Raw genomic sequence first — 19,448 nt, 5'->3', positions numbered from 1 at the left:
TCTTTTGAGACATACAAAACATGTGAGAGCTGTGAAAATGCCTATTCATACTCTACAGTAACCACTGACCTCAGAACCCACCCTCTACCATGTGACAAAGCAGCACAGCTCCAGAGAAAAGTCCACAGCAAGAGGAGGTTAAATATTTCACATTTTATTTAGTTCCACTCAAAGAGACCAAAGAACTTCTCTCATGGCAGAATCAGACACAAACTGAAACAATCACACTGTTAAGTACCATTTAGAGTTGGGACAGCACAGCCAATGACTGAGTCACTTATACTGTACACTTACAAGCAGATTTATCCTGATGACATTACAAACATCAAATGATTACTATGTAACATACATAATGGCGTATGCCATTTCAAAAATCTGCTCTGTATTGCTGTTGATCAGTTATTGGCCCAGAAGGAACAGATAAATAGATGAATGACAGGCTTCTGAAAAATAAGAAGCAAACACAGAATCAGTCTCTTTGGCGATTTCTCCTCATTTACTGCATAATCCCAAAAGTGGAGAGAGCTCTGTTATACTGACCGACAAAGACCTCGAGACAAAGAAAGACCCTGTGATCATCCAAAGCAGTGAGCGGGAGTAGGTAAGAGCCTTTACCTGCTTGGATCCTACTTTTGAAGGAGGATTTCCACTCTTTAACTGGTCCAAAGACCATTGCATGGCTGGACTTCAATAATGTGTTTGGAATATGGGTGATAAGTCCAAGGTACAGTGGTATAACCCATGTATTGCTGCAACATTGTAACAGTAACAAAATGATATGAAGTCAACATGGCTTTAACATTTCAGATTCAGTCCAAGTGAAAACAGATATTTCTAAAACTTCCATAAACCTACAGCAGAGATGTGTTCCCCACATTATGTTGGTTGGATAATCAACATCGGTATTTCATTTTTTCCATTAAGATTTTGCAAAATCAATCTATTGGTAAGGAGCTTATTTGCCAACTAACAGCTGTGACACAACTACGACAGCTCGTAGCATAACATACCCCATTCAGAACAGTCATACACATCCTGGAGATGCCACCATTTCATTAAAAAAAAAAAAAAAAGAAAAAGTATATACATTTGATTGTAATTTTTAAAAGGATGAGTTGAATCTGACAAGCTACAGGTTATATTCTTTAGAAGCCATTTGACTCGGAGATGCCTCTCATTTAGGAAAAAGTGCAGGACTTGCATGTTTAATTTGGGTTTTCAGTTCATGTATTGAATTCAGTAAAAAAAAAAAAAAAAATACAAGTCCTGGAGTCCACATTACAGTGTAGATCAAATCAAATGATAGACTTCGATAAAGAAATGAATCAAATCATATCAAAGGAAAAATATATTTTTAGTATGTGGTATCACCAACTTGCCCCCCCCCCCCCCCCCCCCCCCTCCAAAAAAAAAAAAAAAAAAAAGTCAGCTGTAATTCTTTTGGACAAGTTCTGCATGGTATGTGGTCCATGAGACATTACACTATCTTAGTGCAATAATTTTTGGTTCAATGCTAATCACAGTCATATTTAACAGACTGGCTCTGAAGAGCAGACAGTGGTTACACCCTCATGCTGTCTCTTAAGCATCAACAAAGGGCATTTTCTGGTCAAAGTCAAACCATCATTTCCCAAAACAACCATATAGGTCAGCCAGGTGTCCCTGTTGAACTGTTGCTCCATCGAATTAAAGTCAAAGTAGCTCATTTGAGGCCATCCACGTGAAGCTCACAAGAGGTCCTTACATCCAACTGAGCACCCCCAAATACATCAGCAGTTCCAGTTTTACATCAGTCACAGAAAGATTATCTCCTTCCTCCCTACTGGACGCACACATACTTCTTCCACCAGGACTTGGACAGCATCTTCATCTTATCGGCCGTGCTGCGGACCTTCCTCTCCCGCCGCACTCTCCTATCAGACTGCCGCAGCCCAATGGAGATGGCCACATCAAACACCTCCTTCAGATTCTTTTGCGTCAGTGCTGAGCACTCAATGTACGTCACTGCCCCAAATTTTTCTGCCAGCGCTCTGGCATCTTCCTCCGGCACCGGCCTCTCCCTCCTTCTTGCCAACTCTATCAGCACTTTGACATCCTGCCGCAAGTCACACTGTGTACCTACGAGGAGGACGGGCGTGAGAGGGCAGCGGCGGCGGATTTCAGGGACCCACTTCTCCCAGACGTTTTGAAAGGAGGCGGGGCTGACCACGCTGAAGCAGAGCAACAAGGCGTCAGTCCGACTGTAGCAGAAGTGGCGGAGTTTGTCAAACTCATCCTGACGGAGAGACGGGGAGAGAGAGAAACAAACATTTTACATTTGTCAGTTTGAGTCACCTCCCTTCACTCTGACCACACACAGATGCACTTCAGTACACTCAAGTACTGTAACATCACATCACAGGAAAGGGAATGGTGCCAATAACTGTTAAATAACAAACTGTCTTGATAGTGTTTATACTGTGCTAATATTCAGAAAAGACAAATCCTGCCCACATATTCATACCATTTGCAGTAAATCTCTTAAATTGACACTTTGGAGCCGCACAGCTTTAACTTACATAGGCCTCTCACATCCTTGAGCACACAGATTAAGGTTGGCAGTAATTTGACTCAGACCTCTGCTTTTTTTTCCCCGTTTAACCCCATCCTTTCCAGCACACATCTCCTAATCCTTATTTGACTAAACAATGCTGTAAACTACCTCTCTGACCTTACAAGACACTTAAAATCTGCAGAAAAGATCAGTACTTTCCACATGTGGATTTGAGCCCCAGCAAATGCAGCTTTTGAGTTCGACACACACACAAGCTTTGGCTGTGCTTTTGTGATCTGATGACGTAGGCCCATCTGCAGAATATACACGCACATCAACATCTCTGAGTGAGGAGAAACATTGTTTATCAGTTCTGGCAGCAGCTGCTATCATCTTTTTCCAGACCTTCTGTGTCTTTCCATCTCTGCTCGTGCTCTCCCTGTTTTTGGCACACCCAACCCATCTCTGGCTCAAACTCCCCCTCATATAAAATTGCATCACTACAGTAAGTGTTTGTAGACTTTTATCTAGCCGTATTTGCCCCAGCTTGTCTGCGTGCAGATGCGTCTGTGTGTATGTGTGTGTAGGTTTAACGCCGTGTACAGCTTGGAACATGCTGTGAGGTTTTACACGTATTAGGGGTTTACTCAAATGCCTCACTCCAGTTTATAGCCAAACTGTCTTTGATTCTGTGTAGAACTGGCAGTGCCCTCACAGCGGTTGTGAATGTCAAATATGCTGCTCCCCGGGGCAGGCTTTGACTGAACTGGATTATGAAACAACCACCCATGCCCCAGAGAAACAAACACTGTTTCACAACCCATTCTTTCCAAGATTGGCCTATCAACATAATAATGAGTCAATAAATTTACCTGGCAGGCTCTGTGTAGCACAGTGTCCTTTGCCGTAGTAACTGACAAAAAACAGTTTGCAACTAATAACAATTTTATAACCATATTTCCATCAACCAATTATTTGTTCCATCCACTTAATGCCCCAAACATGGTGAAAATGACTCCAGATCTGTACTCAAGATGGTTTTTTTATTGTTGCAGATACCTTTTCATTTTTAAAAATTAGCAGCATGCAATGAGCCACAAAAAGAAAAATATTTATGCTTAATAAGTACACCTATTAAATTACTAGATAACCGTGTACATAACACTGTATCCAAGCACTGCTGAGATATATATGGTTAACTGGTGGACCATTCATTCAACAAAATAAGGTACCATTCAATGTAATGTGACAGTTATGTTGAGAAAAGACTGAGAGGCATGTGGGTGCTGTATACCCTATGACCTAAGTAACGTGCAAGTGGTAATGCAATACGTTTTTGTGTGCAGACTCACCTGTCCCGCAGTGTCACACAACTGTAGTCTGACTGGGCTTCCATCCACCTGAACCACAGCTGCAGACACAGAAAATAAAGTGAGTCGCAGGTGTGTGATTTTAAGCCTGTGTATGTGCCCTCACGTGACACTTGAGTTAATGCGCGCGCGCACACACACACACACACACACACACACACACACACACACACACACACACACACACACACACACACACACACACACACACACACACCCTGATGCTACCTGCACTGCTATTCCAGCTCACAAACGGCTTTGCTCTGTCTCGCCCACCCACTCTGCCAGTTATTGTTCAGGCGGTAACACTTTGCTGTCGCTCAGACCGCTCTGTGAGCTTTGTTCTGTGCTGTGTTTTGGCGGAGGCCAGTCTAAGGTTGTCTAATGGAGTGCGTGTATGTGTGTGTGTGTATTTTGAGGGGGTAAAAACAAAGTCGATTTTGTTTATTTAGTGATTCTCTTCCAATAGGCCTCATTTCCAGATTGGAAAACTGAGTGAGTCATCTAACAGTGAGTTTCATTACAGGGCCATTTATTCTTTTCAGAAGACTGAACACAACGCAGAGCAGCAGGCACATGGAAACATTTACAATAGGCCTGGAGCATGTGGTTGGTCATACCACCTGATCAAAGAGTTTGCTGGAACTATTCATATAGTAGGACAGTCTTCAGAACACGCTGCTTTCACAGAGGCAAGGGGGGAAAAAGAGCGGGAGGACACAGAAAAAGGAAAATAAGAGCGCTGCCATTCTGTAATCATTTCCTAATACCTGACATATGATACTCCTTTGATTTTCTGGACCAAAACTCCCTCTTATTGTCCAGTCTCCCAGCCTCCTGCTCCTCCATGTCTCTGCCACCTGTGGCATTGTGTAACTGCTCAGAAATCAGCTTTCAAGGGACTGCTGTGATTCCAGGCACTGAAAAATGACATCACTATTAAGGGCCTCAACTGCACAATCACTCTCTGTCAGGCCAGGGAGAAAGACAATCTCTGACTCAGAGCTACTGCAACAGATGTGCCCGTTCCAGTATAGAGGAGAGGCCTTGCGGGTCAAGGCTGACAACAATAGGCAGAGTTGTGCAATCCAAAACCCCTGAACCAGAGACGCTCTCTGTTCTGTATGGTTGTGTTGAGCCAGCACTTGTCGAAGGGTGGTGTGTGTTCTCCAAGAGTGTTTTATGAGATTTGGGTTGGCCACGTTGTTCCTTTTAATGCTCATCAGAGTAATTTCAGGGAATTGGCTAAGATTAATGACAAAAATGATTACGTTTACAGGGTATTTCTCAGAAACAATGTCAGTAATTAGCATTCGTAAATAAATGTTGCATTTTTAAAAAGGAAGAATACTAAAAATGTGTGTATATAAACCAGCTTCTCGTTAGCTGTGGAATAACATATCAAAGGATATGTCTCGATGTGATCACAGATAAATAAAAGTGATCAACAGGGCTTGGATTTTGCTTCTCTTCTCTTATATCGCAGAAGCTTCCAGGGATTAGTGAGACAGTTTGGAAAATGGAACCGTGCCAAATGGAAACCCAGCAACACCAGGGAGGACACCTCATACATATTAGCTAACGCTGATGGAAGAAAGATAGCAGGAAACACAAACACATCTATCAGTCCCGAAGATCTGAATAATAGAAGGAAATTGTGGAATTTTAGGTGCGGTGGGGAGAATTTGATCTCTAAAACAAGCACAGTTGAAGAGGAGTCCTGTGAAAAATAGGTAATACTGACAGGTGGGTGGAAAGCAACAGATTTTGTATAGGAGTCCCCCCCCCCGAAGTTATTGTACCTCATTTAAATACGTGTATTTACACTGGAGTTGTTCAGTTATGACTGGTGACATTTATTGTTACTAATACACATGGCCTGTTTGTGCACTGGAACATTTTTTAAAATCTGGAATAAAATAAATAAAATAATGTGTTTGTTTACCCGAGAAGTCATCAAATGCAGTAGGGACGTATTTTGTCGGGTATCCATTCGTTGTGTAGCTGACCACCAGACTGGTTTTTCCCACCGCTCCGTCACCCAGCAGGACGCACTTCAGCAGCCGCTCCTGCGACTGTCCCGGCCGGGCGGGTTTCGGTTTATGAGGAGGCACTGGAGGGGCCATGGTCCTTCCGTAATCCATTGTGAGTGGAGGTGACTTTCAATCAGCCAGCTCTGCACCGCGATCTCCTCGATGGACTGGTGAAGCACCCACCATGAGAACAGGTTTCTAGCTCTGCTGCAGGTTTCCTAATTGATTATGATCGTAAGGGTTGCTCGTGCGTAAAACCTCTCCTCCTGTCTTGCGCGCTGTCAAATCTAGTGTGGCGAGTTACCATCCCCTACAGCGCCGCTCAACCCTGCAGTTTTACAATGCGAGGGAGGGCCCAAAGCTTTTTTTGTGTACTCATTAATTTGACTAATCCCGCCCACTTTTCCCCACTGGCTCTGCCCAGCAACGCAGGACTGTGGATCAAAATGTTCTTTGAATAAAAGAACATTTCTTTTATTGGCCTGTTGAAGGAAATTAGAACGCATCAGGAATGATATATATAAAATCATTCCTTTCAGTGTATTATCGTGTAGTATACTCTTTTAACCTGTTACACACTGCGTTGCTATGGGCTCAGTGTTTGACCTCTTGCAGGCATGTCCAGACGTGTCCTCACCAGTTAGGAGGCAACCTTAATGTCCATTTTGAACATGAACATAAAAAGTGCTGAAATTTCATAGCCGCACTTAGACCTCCTGACCTACTTTAACTTGGACCCAGTGAGCTTATCCAGGGAGCAGCCAGTTGCCACAAACTGTATAATCTACACATGACTGGAAGATTACTTTATCAATCAATAAATGGACAAATTCAAAGTAATTCTGATGTGACTGGATATTTTAAACTGTCCAGTATCTGAGGTGATCTGCTTTCTTATCCTATTCTGTCAGAGACACTGGACACAACACTGAACTGAATGTCTTGCCTCTTGTCGCCTCCTTGTGGTTGGCTGCAGTTTCAATACTGTATTAATACTAGTAAAGGAGAGAGGTGTGTATGCTACTACTATAGTTCCAGTACTAAGCAGCACATGGTTTATTACACTAGCAGACCCTTATGTTTAGGTTTCATGGATTATATCTATTAATGTAGCAATGCTTTCTCTGTAGGACACATAAATTCACACCAATAAGGCATTGTAATCTTGGTGTGAGCTTTAAAACCAGACACTAAAGGGAAATATAGACTTAAACTGTGGAGTATCCTGAATAATTTTATTATTCCTAAAACTGATCTACTTACAATTCCGTATAAGATACCTTGCCATGTACACATGTAGCATCATGTAAGTTTTGTACACATACAAAACACCATTATTGGGAAGCAAATGGTTGGGTAGATATGAGAAGTGGTGCGTTGTTGGAGGAAAGAAGTTATAAGTACTGTGAATCAGATCATGCACTATAACCTGCAGTTTAAAAGGCACCTGCTGTAATTTCACTTCCACGTTCCTTCACAAGCTTCCTCCCACAGCTGAAGACGAAACACTTCAAGAGCACAGAGATGATGTGGGAAATCTTACAACTTCCTTTATCGTCCATCTATACAATCATAAAACTACTCGGCAACGGTGACATCTCCGATGCTCTGTCAGTGAAGAACTTCCTGTCATGAAATTTATAATATTGCAAATTAATGAGCTCATTGAAGAGTTCATTTTTCTTCCCGTTTACATCAAAGGAGGGAAAGCAGCACCTTCCAGCTGCTCCCTTTAGGGGTCGCGACAGCAGATCGTCTGCCTCCATCTCAACCTCCTAACCTAATTCTCCTCTGTCACACCAACCCTCTGCATGCTCCCTTCACTACATCCATGAATCTTCTGGCGTAAATAATAAAGTCAAGGAAAGTATTAAAAAAAAACCAAAAAAAAAAAAACTTAAAAGGGTGACTGAAAGTGGATAAAAGTGAATGGCAGTGAGGGTGAAAAGAAACAAAATTTTGGAAAATTAAGAAATGTGACTTTAATTGCTGAGTAACATTTTTGTTTCAGCAAGCTCTACGTCAGGAATTAGTCCCGTACATACACACACATACACAAAAACGATCATACACGCCTGCATACACACAGACAAACAGTCATGTGAATGAATATGCATTGAGAAATGTACATGTGAATTCACGGGCATCCTTAATTGCCAGTTTTATGCTGCCGTGATCTACACTGATCCCCGTTTTAGTCCTCTCACATAAATGCCCTTAACAACTCATTTCCCTTTACTCAGGTGTGAAGCTGTCAGTGTGGGAACTTCTCAATTATGGTCTTTGTGCCTCAATTTGGACTACAGCTCGATTTAAGACACTTCTTGAATTATTTTTTAGATGTCAAAAACAATATTTCCAAAGATGGTCACGTACAATGAGTTGCACTGCAGAATCTCTTGTCTGACACCAGCAGCAAGAGTCCCATCCAGGATTCATACACCTTGGTTTCACTATGAAGAAGAATTATCTCAACCCCATCCTCCTATCCCTATAACCTAAATACAGTTAGTGTAAAAGTACCATGCGTAGTCCTCATCATCATCATACATTTAAATAGCCTCCCTTTCCTTCACGTCTCCAGTCTCTGGAGCTCTGTTCTGTGGAGCTCTGAGCACAGACTGCTGTGTAAGACATCTGAGTGACAGTCTGTAACTCTTGTAGCTTCTCTTTAAATCACTGTCCACAAGTGATTACTGGGTTTTGGGTTTGGCACCACCAGGAGTTGGATCAGGAGGAGGGCCACCACCCTGGGTAAGTCTTTGCAGACTACAGGAGAGAGACAGAAATGACAACACAAAATTAGCACTCGCCCCTGCACCATTATTGTAGTATTGAGCTCTTAAATGCATGTTAATGTGCTATCAGGGAGCAGACCAGTGTGCCCTGCAAATAAATCCTATATTTAAAGACTAGATTCCAGTATTGTTAGTCTCCCCTGCTAGTACCGCTAACTTCATAGTAAAACCTTTTTAACTGCTTAAATTAGGTCCTTCTCCTGTGGTGTTTTAGTGGTTTGCAGCCATTTTGATACTGATTACCTGCCATTTCTTTTTATTTCTATAGTGCAACATTTGGCCAATAATTGGCAGATAATGAGCACATACACTGTAACCAGTCAGTTGTTATTATTAATGGAATTATCACCGCAAAGCCCTCTACTTCTGATGACAATAATTAGACTCATAATTAGAAATATGTTCCTTCTTTCTAAACACAGACACAAATCATTCAGCATCATGTTAAGTCTCGGTCTGCTGACCTCTGATTGGCTGCGCACATTTCCAATTTGTCCACTTACTCATTTGATTAATGGACTGAAACAAAATGGTGTGACGCAAAGTACAAGATGTTCCTAATTTTGATGTGACTGCTTTATTCTTTACTGTATTGCACATTTTACAAATAGATGTGTCGGTAGGGAAGGAAAATGTTACGCAACTATATGATCAACGTATTTACTTTATATTTTTCGCTATAGACCGCAGCAGATGTTTAATACTGCATTAAACAGTTTGAATTATACTTTGTGCGATCAGCTGCAGTACATAAAGTAATAAGAAGTATCTGAGATCACGAGCTGCACTGTGTTGATGACAACATTGAGCCACAAGATGGTGCCGTACTCACATGTCCTTGACGTTGTCAATGTGGGCCTGGATTTTTGCAATAAAGTCATCCACCCGCTCCTGCGATGCAACAGAAAGAGGAAAAAATATATATTAATGAATATGGTGGAAATGAAGTATGAGTGAGCGTATTAATAACAAGAAAGTTACTACCTGGCGTCGTCTGTATAAAAGGGGCAGAGAAAAGAGAGCGATCACACCTAGATGAGAAAGAAAAGTAGAGTAGCCAATGTGATAAACAAAGAGTATTAATAGTTTCCATATGTCTAGTGATGATATCTGTGTCTTACTGATGATGAGCAAAGTAAGGCCATTGCACAGGTCTCCCAGGTACGTCACAAGGTACATCAGAAACAGGAACTACAAAAATGAAAATAAAATAAAGAGAAACAGCTGCAGAGACTTTAGCTTTCACTAAATGTTAAGCTGATATCAAGAAAACCCTCCATCCTTCTTTTAGAAAACAGTCCATTACACTGCCACATGGCTTATTTTGCTCCACTGCATTGTGTAAATATGTAGGACACTTAACACAGAATTCACTTAAATTATCCTCACTTAAATAATTTCTCCTTGAGAAAGAAATTAAGTTCTAAATACAACCCCCCCCCCCCCCCCCCCCCCCAAAAAAAAAAAAAAAAATATGACTGAAGACTTTCCACATATTTCTCACTCTGTCTGTAACTGTGTAGAGGATGCAGTGTTGCCCTGACATGCGACACCCTATCGCAGATGGAAGGAGACTCTAGCTTATCCCGGGTGTCTCTGCGTACATCTCCCTGTGTGTCATGTCACATTCCAGGAAGGTCAGGGTTGAGAACAGGGGGTCCTGGGATTAAGCAGCTGAGTCAGTTTACGCTGACTCACCATTTACTGCAAGGAGTTAATTCTCTCTGCTGTTAACTACTACAATTTCATACTTATGTAGATTTTTTTTAAACTCATACAGTATTCTGCATTTTATTCCAATACTGGCAGTGAAGTTTACTAACTATATTGTAACTGTGACTGGCACAGGTGTCTAGTGAATGCTGCACCAATAGCTGCTGTCCTCATGTAATATTATTCACAATCTATGTATCTATAGCCACTAAATAAGTATAATTTACCTTAAATTAATCCAGAAGTGAGAACCATCCCACATTTTTTTTGTTTTTGTTTTGACCCCTCAGAGGATCCTTCAGAGTTTTGTCTGTATCATTTGCATTATTCAAGAACGTGTCCACATGTGGACTTGAGGACCCTGTCTGTGAAGCAGTGAAATCACTTGAGCCCAGTAATGACTGTGGTAAGAACTGGCACTTTATGGATTAGCTTTCAGAGAAATGACGCTAACTTAAAGCCAGTCCAGTTTTGTCTAAAGAAATGCAACAAAGCATTTGCTGTCACTGCAAAGTACATTAATCAGTAATTATGTGATGCTGGCAGATTTTCAATTTTTGTCTTGATGAATATAAAGACAGGGTTTGGCTCTGCTAGCAGGATAGGCACAGTCAGAGGCGGGATAAACAGCATGGGTGAGAAGAGTGAGGCAGACTGCTGTCTTTTTGTGCTGTTAGCACCATTTCAATTTGATCTGAAAGGGTTCTTTTTTACAAAGGGACACTTTGCCTTCCAAACAATTACCAAAAATACAACACTGGGAGTGACAGCTGCCAGCAGCGCTATTCATTTATTTAGAAGCAGAGTCTTCAACTCTGAGCTGGGAGGCTGAGAGTGATGGTTAGACGTAATATCTATCTCCCATCTGCGGTGACAGAGGGAGGAAAATATATATATTGGGGCAGGGAGGAAGATGACGGATGATGAAGCAAAATGAAGGAATGCAGAGATGGGCTGATATCTGGGTTAATGATGATAAAATGAAGATAAAAATGGAGAGGAGAGGTGCTGGATAAAGTAAAGCAAATTTTTACTAAACACAGTGGTAGTGACTTTACTAAAATGCCTAGCTTACCTTGAGGGATTCAAAAACGTTTCCAACAAAAAAGAGTCTCTTCAGAGTGTCAACAGCTGACAGAGTCATCACAATGAGTTTCTGCATATAGAGGTCAGCCTGCTCTCCACTTAAGCTGATGTCCAAGTCCAAGTATGACCTAAGAGAACAGGATGACAAAAGCATGACACAAGATGCTGAAAAGTCAGATTTATTCTCATGCCTCTTTGTGCTGCTGGCACGACCACATTCTATATTCATTTTTATAAGTACTGAAACAAGCAAGAAAGAAGGAAAATAGGAAGAACAATGTCCAGTCTACCTCATTAAATAAAAGCAGAGCATCTTACTTGAATGGATGTTCTCCATCGCCCCAGCTGAGGATGTAGAGGAGTTGGTAGTAGATGCGCACTGAGATGGTGAAGCACATGACAGCCAGGGAGACTGTGGAGACCACAGTGATGATGCTGAGCTGGAACAGGGACAATAAGCCCACCACTAACCCTGTGAGCACCATGCCACTCCACTCTGTGTCCTTCCAGTAGATCAAGTCCATCACTGAAAGGCAAGCCAGATAGATGGAGGCAGAGAAAGAAAAAAGGGATAAAAAAAGTAGAACCAAGAGAACAGGAAGGGAAAAACAAAAAAAAGTGTCTTTTGGAAAAGTACAGGTGACTGTTGGTAATATATTTGATTATGACAGAGATGCTGCACCACTTGAACTCAGCATTTGGCTGAAGCTCTTATTTTTGAGAAAGCAGGGCGAGCACCTCCAAGACAGGACTAGAGGTGGAAAGGGAAGCCAGAGAGGTGGAAGACATGAGGCAAAGAGGGATTTCAGGCCTCAGGCATGAAAGAACACGCCGCAGCTACGAGGACACATCAGGCTGTGGGTCGGGTTAAATTTAGCCCTCAGATGAAAGAGGGAAGCAGGCAGTTGAGGGGAATTTAAATGCAGCCTTTCCCAGCACCTGCTGTCAGACGTCAGGCCATCGGCAGCCGCTTCTCCACACGCTGTTAGCTTTCCTCTCTGTCACCCAGCAACAGCTGCCGTGGAGACTGAGGCATCCGTAGAGTCACGCTGTACTACAGTGAACAACTTTGATGTACACAGTAGAATATGCGGTTCTTTCGTCTCAATGTATTCATGTTACAGACGGTGATCAGATTAATTATAATTCTATGGACTGTAAATGCAGCGCTCCCGTGCTGTGAGAGAGACGTAGTTCGTTGTACTCGTCATTCAGCGAAATGTTAAGCCTCAGCATTAGAATAAAGGGAAGCCTCTTTCAATAGAGTGCACTGACAGCAGGTGGGTTATTTATAAACATTACTGCACACAATTAATACCCATGATGCCTCTGGAACACACCTGCTCGATGTGTGTGCTTGTGCCGCTGCCATTCCGGGACAGTGACACTCACATGGAGACACAGCGGGGTACATGTTCAGTATAATACTACATGAACAACACTGGGCATGGAAGACACATTGTATTTGGCACTGAACTACACACACCCTGCACTATCCTTGCTCAGGGTTTCCCAAACACACTGGTGTAGAGCAACTATACAAATAAAGGTAACCAAAGCCAGCTGCCGTGCTCATATGAGCCTTACCGATTTATCGGCAGACAAATGATATCGGTATTATTAGCTATTTGCAGATCTATCAGTATTTGCATTTATGAGGGCCAATAAATGAAAATTCAAAATGCAAATATGAGACAGGAGAAAAACACTTTAACCAAGTTATGTGTGTTGATGTGGTATAGTTTGCTGTATAGTTTGTCCAGCAAGGGCACTCCAACACACAACACAAACGTAACAACCAGCTAATCTGAGCAGAGTCAGACAGAGCGTAAATGAGTAAATAAATATCTACACATAAAAAAAACATCCCTGCATTATATATTTAATCTCCAAATAATCTGAAGTATTTTTACTGGTTAAATGCAAATTGGTGAGCTACAGCGCTGCTTGTCAAGCATCAAGAATGAAATGTTAAAAACTGCAGTGCCTCTAATGACTCTGAAAGTGAGTAAATCCCCATAAACTCCCATGTCACAATGGCCATCTTACATATACTAAAAAAGGGCACAAAAAGGGCTTTGGTCATTTTTTAATTATTACCCAGAAACATCCACAGTTCACCACATATCAGGTGCTGAGATAAAACATGGTGTAATCCAAAGAAGATGAATTGTAGTACGCTAATTCTTTAACAACAATATACAGAATATTACTGTATTATGTTATAATTAACCAAACCAAACCAAAACCAGCTGTCAGTTACCCAGTAAAACATAAATCATGTGGCTTATTCATGGTTTATGCCAACCCAGCGTGACATCATTTCATTTCAGCCTCAACATCCACTTGACCCAGGTCATATCAGCTCAGTCACATGACCACGAAACCTCATACTACTACAGAATGAAATGTCTCAGTCGGTGCCAGCTCTTCAGACTAAAGAGGAAACACAAACACTAAAGAGTAAGTGAACCCAGCTGAAAAGGGTATTGCAAACTATCTGCAAAAGCATATCATGACTGAATGTTTATAGTCATTTGAATAGCTGGTGCTCATTTAAATCTAGGCTACTGATAAATAGGCTACAAAGCTATATTTGAACAACTGATTAGTTTAGAGCCAAATACACCTGCAGCTGATGGAAGGCCTCGTCTTCTGAGACTCCGCTTGTACAGTAATCAGAGAGAAGCAAGAAATCCACTAACCTTCATTCCCCTGACAGACCAGCCTTCTCTAAGTCACAGAAAGCTAAACAGTCCTTCACTTGAATCTGCAGCTTTCCTCTGCCTTGGTTCCGTCTTTATTCTAACTGAAATCAAACGCAGCTCTTTGCGGGTGTCGTCCTCACCTATAAAGATGTACAAATAGTCTATTTCCACATCAATCCCAAACATCTCACCTTTACTGGCCATTTTGGTTGCCGCTCCAGTGTTTCCCCTCGCACCCTCTGTCCCTCTCTCTGTGTGTGCACCCCTCGCCCCCGTGAGCTGTTTTTGGCCACCCACTGCTCGCTCAGCAGTCCAAAGGCCTGACTGCTCAAAATAATCTCATGTACAGCACCGCCCACCACTCTCAGAGACTATAAGGGCTTCACCCATAAAGAGATGATTTGCAACCATTACACAAGACCTTGTGACTTGAGTAAAAATCACTTTGAAGTTGAATGAATTTATTTATTCCTTTAAACTGCGTTTTGGTTTTGTAGAATTGTGTTCATATTTACTAAGTGACCCGAAACAAGAGAACCAGTGTATATTTTCTGTTATGTCACCAGGACAAATGTTTCGTGTTCCCACGACATACAAAAAACAGAAGAATCATTGAAATGCTGCATTTTTCAGCTTTTCTAGCGGTTATAAATTCTGCTGAAAATAATGCTTATGATTTAAGGTGACAAAACTTTATTTTAAATGAAGAAGACAATGCTTAAAATCTCAAATGTCTAAAAACAACCCCACAGCACAAGGGCTGGAACGCCCGACTAAAAGTAGCAACATGGGATTTAGAAACGTTTGAGAGAGAGAACCCACTCACTCATTCATTGCCAGTTTGAATATTTGATGGATTTTGATACTAATGTTGACAAAAATATTGACATTTAATACAATGCAGGTAAAACTAGTCATGAAACAAAAAGAAATATGATGTTCCAATAGTTACATGTGTGGTATTTATTCAGGGCACCCTAATCTCTGTCATCAGCCTGACCGCACATTTATCAACGCTCTAACAGCCCTCTAAAATAAGACCGAGCTCCACTCTGACTGAGGGTCCACTTAAAGTGTCTACAAGCTGAAAGACATGATGTTATTTCTCTCTCATTACTTCTCTCCTTCACGGTTTTAACTCACCCCTACATAGCTAACAACCTACCTCAAATCTGCACAGAAAGAAACTGCACACACATATGTATCTCTCTTTCTGTGTGTGTTTCAACCAGCAGTACGCTCTGAGATTAGCATAAAAAGTCAGCCAGTGCCAGATATGGTTTGCACACAATGAGCCAATCATTCCTTAAATCCCGAGAGAGGGTTATTATGGAGACATAATGAACAACCAGGACTTCCAGGGGGGGGGGGCGGGGAGGGGGTTAGTTATCTTTGTCTGCCTGCTCCTGAAGGTCCCCGTAGAAAGCGAAATCTGATTCTCTTTCTTTAAGTATTGATTGCGCTCAGTGAAAGAATCATGCTAAGGGAAGAGAAGAAGAGGCAGAGGTCAGGAAAAGACAGCGACTTAATATTCCCCTACCTGCTACGTGTGTGCATACTGTCCAGTCCTCTGTTAGGCTAAATGCTGAAAACCAGTGATCTCTGACCAGTTGTTCCTGAGTGTTTAGGCCAATGGCAGCCGGCGACAAGGACACCAGGTCCCCCGGTCGTACAGATGTGAGCAGCTTGACTGAAATGGTTTCCCTAGTGATGGGAGATACGGGCTCAGGGGTTGCTGAGGCTTCTGCTGCTGGGAAAGAGAAGATGACGTCATTACCACAGTGACGCAATGTTGAACGTGCTTAGCTTGAACAAAGGGAAATAAACAGCAGTATACTAAATTTTTCTTTATAGTGTCCACCATAAACTGGTCTGTTCATAAGTTACACGATATAAAATAAATGCTTGTTAGGCTTGTTTTTAGTTACAAATTGAAAATGCCAGATTTAGATTAGAGTACTTTCATTAGGCATTTTTCAGTCTGCGGAAACAAAAATTATAATTAGAGTTCCACAGGGGTCTGTCCTGGGTCCACTGCTCTTTTACTTAGACATGCTTTTTTTCTTACTTTTAATTTAAAAAATTAGGAATTACGAACTAACTGTGGAAAACACGTCTCTGGTACTCTGGTACCTTAACAAGATAATAATTGTTGTCCATCTACTATGTTTAAATAATGACATCTATACACAGCCTAAACACAGCCAACAACACTGCAAAATGTACAGTAAAATAGAACATAAAATTAAGCTAAAAAAAGCAACTACATGACGTTTTTGATCATATGGGGATTTTAGGAGAGTTCTAATAAGATCACTCCTGTTTCATTATACTGACTGACAGAATCAATGACAACCCAGTCATTAAAAGTTATACTTGTAAAACATCTACTGTATTCTTCAGTACATGTCAGTTATGCACAGAGCTCGTTTCATTTTTTGTTGAAAAACTACTGCTAGGTGAACCAAGTCAGTCATCTTTGTACTGGCGCATCCTGAGCCTTCCCAGACACTGCGTATTACACTACACAGAATTGAAAAAAACCTCTTCACATATTTCTCACTCTGAAGTATCTGTGAGGGACTCTGTTGCAGGGATGACAGGGTGGAAGGGGTAGGTTCCATACTCTCAGTAACACTCTCCTCTCTTTGAACTCCTTCATCGCTCCCTTGAGGTTCTGGGTCCAGGTTTTGGGGAGAGGGCTGAACTGTAATAGTTTCAGTTTGTCTATGTTGCTCCCTTCTTTCTGCAGCACTTGCTGTCCTCATCTCAACGCTCTCTTGCTCTCTCCTCTCTGACGTTTCCTCTTCTTCCTCTTGACTGAGAAAGGGTTGAGGATCCCAGTCTACATCAGGGGAGTCCAACAGTGTTTCCAGGGTGTCTGTGCGGATCAGAGGAGTGCGACTTCCCCGAGAGCCGCCCCTGCGTCGATCGCGGAGGAGTCTAGAGGTGCCCACTGCCTCAGCCTCGGCAATGGCGATGTAAGAGAAAGTCAGCTCGAAGGAGTTCTGACGTGGTGTGCCCCAAATGGACGGGGATGAAGCCAACCCCTCGTCATCATCTGGATCTCCATCGCCTCCATCGTCATCATCGGACCACTCCCTGGCTGTTTGGAGCTCATACATCTCTGACTCCTCATTTCCACCTGAGTGGAGAGAAAAACAAGACAGACGTGACCTAAATGCACAGACTGACACACAGCAACAAAACAGAGAGAGAGAAAGAAACAGGACACATGCCAGGAAAAGGAGAAATTCACAAAAAATTCAATTAAAGACACTGGGGGTATACTAGTGCTAGCGCAAGGAGAGTGATTTTATTTTTATTAAGTGGATACGCCAGATGAAAGTACCAAGGCGTGCTATTTGATGTTAGGGTGAAGGAAGAGTGTGGAATCTAAAGATGAAACCTTCTTTGATAAGATCAAAAACATCTCTCCTTCCAAAATCAACAAAAAAGGTACCTTCAGTCTAACCTGTGGAGCTTCACTGCTAGCTTTAGAGAAGTTCCATGACAGGTGCATTTAGTGTTCAATGTTAAATGTCTGCTTCTTACCATCAGTGCAGGGAGGAGTTGAGTCTGGAGTGGATGCCACGGAGCCATATTCCTCTGAAAGGAAACAGCCAAACATTTGCATAAATCCACAGGTATAACATGTCATAGCAATATAAATATGTGTATGCCATGCTGCTGTAAACACATTCTGTCTACCACCTTATTAAAATGCAGCATGCCTGCCAAATATTCAGTGTAGGTTTTGCTTTCAGTGATTACAAAACACAAAAGAAACACTGCAATATCTTGCTGTGAGTCATTATTTCAAGGTTTATAAGACTGAACTGTGTTTTATGTGGCAACTGTAGCCGTTCACACTGAAAAAGACTGGCAGTTAACCTACTCAGCAATTTTAACCTCTACATAAAAATAACAAAACATAAAACTGTGTGCATATCAACCATTTCGTAGCACACAGTCAGTGTGGTTAGTGCATATTGATTCATTTCCTTACAGAGGTAAACTGGCAGCAGTAAAGGCCTTCACTACACTACACAGCCAGCATGACATTAGCTAATAAATAAACCAGGCAGTGAAATGAAGCAGCATATTCTCGTCTGCACGTGTATGCACACATGCAAATAAGCAGCCACTTCAATTTAAATGCAGAGAGGATGGTGTGAACATTGTGTCAGAAAGCCGAAACAAAAGACAGATATAAAAGCACAACAGAAGCTTTCAGGTTGAAATAACTTGCATGCCTAACATGCCTGCCTGCAAAGCCCTTCTCAGACACAACCAAATAAACATCTGCAATTCAACGTTAGATAACAACAACCAAACAATCTGCTCCTGTGCTGCATCCGTCCATTCAGCCATGTGTTTATTAAAGGTTTGAGCATGCAGGAGAGGAGGGAGGGGGGAGAGCTAACACATGCGATGCTCATAGCAGTTAGCAGGAAAAGATGCTGAGCTGGAATATGAGAGATGATGGAACAGTGAGATAAACCAACGCAGATCTCCCACACTCAAACGCAAACTGAAGAACCAAAGCAGACTCACGGCAGTGGGAGAATCCTAAAACCTGGCCCATGCTCCATCAAGGCATTGCTGGGCCCATCCAGTCATCCAGTCTGGAAGCTCCCCCCCCTCCTCCTCCTCTGCTGCCTGCACTCACGTCCTGTGGATTCACTCTCTTTTCCTCCTCCTCTCTCTCTGTGTCTCGGTCGTCTGCTGAGTAGCTTCCTCCCTCCCCTGCCTCTCGCTCTGTCACTCAACAGCCCCGCCCTGCCTCACTCCGCCATCCTCCCCTCGACATCTCCTCTTCCATCGCTATGGCTCCAGCTGTAGTAGTAGTGTACAGTACAGCAAAGGGGGAGTGAGAGGCACGAGTGTCGGTCTGTCTGAGCCTGTTGTCATCTCCCATTCACAGCTAATCTATGCCCCTCTCTCCCTCATCATGTGATGCCATCTCAGGATCTGACTGAAGCAGGATATCAAAGAAGGGAGACATTAATAATGTAAAACACAAATATAATACAAAGCATACACAGTGAAGGAATCATTTCAGGTTGGTCAGGATGAGCTGAAGCCTCAGTTAGACCCATGACTAACAAGCATGTAAGGTTTATCAGCCTCACTATGTTTTAGTAATACAGATAAGAGCAGACTGTTTTCTCAGATTAGAAATCATAGTCATAAAATATGTAGAT

The 19,448-nt window shown here is 42.2% G+C and overlaps 2 protein-coding genes across 4 annotated transcripts; both read right to left on the bottom strand.

The window, feature by feature from the left end:
- Positions 1-1,409: 1,409 nt before the first annotated feature.
- On the bottom strand, positions 1,410-6,252 carry rhoub (ras homolog family member Ub). Its single transcript, XM_030745300.1, has 3 exons — positions 5,849-6,252; positions 3,886-3,944; positions 1,410-2,275 (listed from the first exon to the last, which is right to left on the bottom strand). Exons 1-3 carry the CDS (start codon positions 6,045-6,047, stop codon positions 1,820-1,822), a joined length of 714 nt encoding a protein of 237 aa, XP_030601160.1. The 5' UTR covers positions 6,048-6,252; the 3' UTR covers positions 1,410-1,819.
- Positions 6,253-7,898: 1,646 nt separating this feature from the next.
- Positions 7,899-18,955, bottom strand: rtn2a (reticulon 2a). 3 transcript variants are annotated; one of them, XM_030743676.1, is made up of 10 exons: positions 18,799-18,955; positions 17,797-17,850; positions 16,805-17,386; positions 15,782-15,991; positions 11,852-12,059; positions 11,523-11,661; positions 9,856-9,925; positions 9,719-9,765; positions 9,567-9,625; positions 7,899-8,705 (listed from the first exon to the last, which is right to left on the bottom strand). In XM_030743676.1, the coding sequence occupies exons 1-10, from the start codon at positions 18,827-18,829 to the stop codon at positions 8,630-8,632; spliced, it is 1,476 nt and encodes a 491-aa protein (XP_030599536.1). In that variant the 5' UTR covers positions 18,830-18,955; the 3' UTR covers positions 7,899-8,629. The 3 variants fall into 3 exon arrangements, with proteins under 3 accessions (XP_030599536.1, XP_030599537.1, XP_030599538.1); XM_030743677.1 differs by having other exon boundaries at positions 15,782-15,988; XM_030743678.1 differs by lacking the exons at positions 15,782-15,991; positions 16,805-17,386; positions 17,797-17,850; positions 18,799-18,955 and adding an exon at positions 14,433-14,528.
- Between the last annotated feature and the right edge of the window lie 493 nt (positions 18,956-19,448).

This window comes from Archocentrus centrarchus, chromosome 13, assembly GCF_007364275.1.
Source record: "Archocentrus centrarchus isolate MPI-CPG fArcCen1 chromosome 13, fArcCen1, whole genome shotgun sequence".
In the NCBI taxonomy this organism is placed as follows: Eukaryota; Metazoa; Chordata; class Actinopteri; order Cichliformes; family Cichlidae; genus Archocentrus; species Archocentrus centrarchus.
Note: the sequence above shows the minus strand (reverse complement) of the source record. Positions and strands in the feature narration are given on the sequence as shown.

Coding starts and splice junctions, on each gene's coding strand:
- rtn2a (XM_030743676.1), bottom strand. CDS start 18,829: ATGGGCCAGGTTTTAGGATTCTCCCACTGCC. Junction 9,926..11,522: donor ACGTTTTTGAATCCCTCAAG/GTAAGCTAGGCA, acceptor TCATTTTTGTAG/TTCCTGTTTCTGATGTACCT. Junction 9,766..9,855: donor CCTTACTTTGCTCATCATCA/GTAAGACACAGA, acceptor TTTCTCATCTAG/GTGTGATCGCTCTCTTTTCT.
- rhoub (XM_030745300.1), bottom strand. CDS start 6,047: ATGGATTACGGAAGGACCATGGCCCCTCCAGTGCCTCCTCATAAACCG. Junction 3,945..5,848: donor TGCATTTGATGACTTCTCGG/GTAAACAAACAC, acceptor CTGTGTCTGCAG/CTGTGGTTCAGGTGGATGGA. Junction 2,276..3,885: donor TGTGTGACACTGCGGGACAG/GTGAGTCTGCAC, acceptor TCTCTCCGTCAG/GATGAGTTTGACAAACTCCG.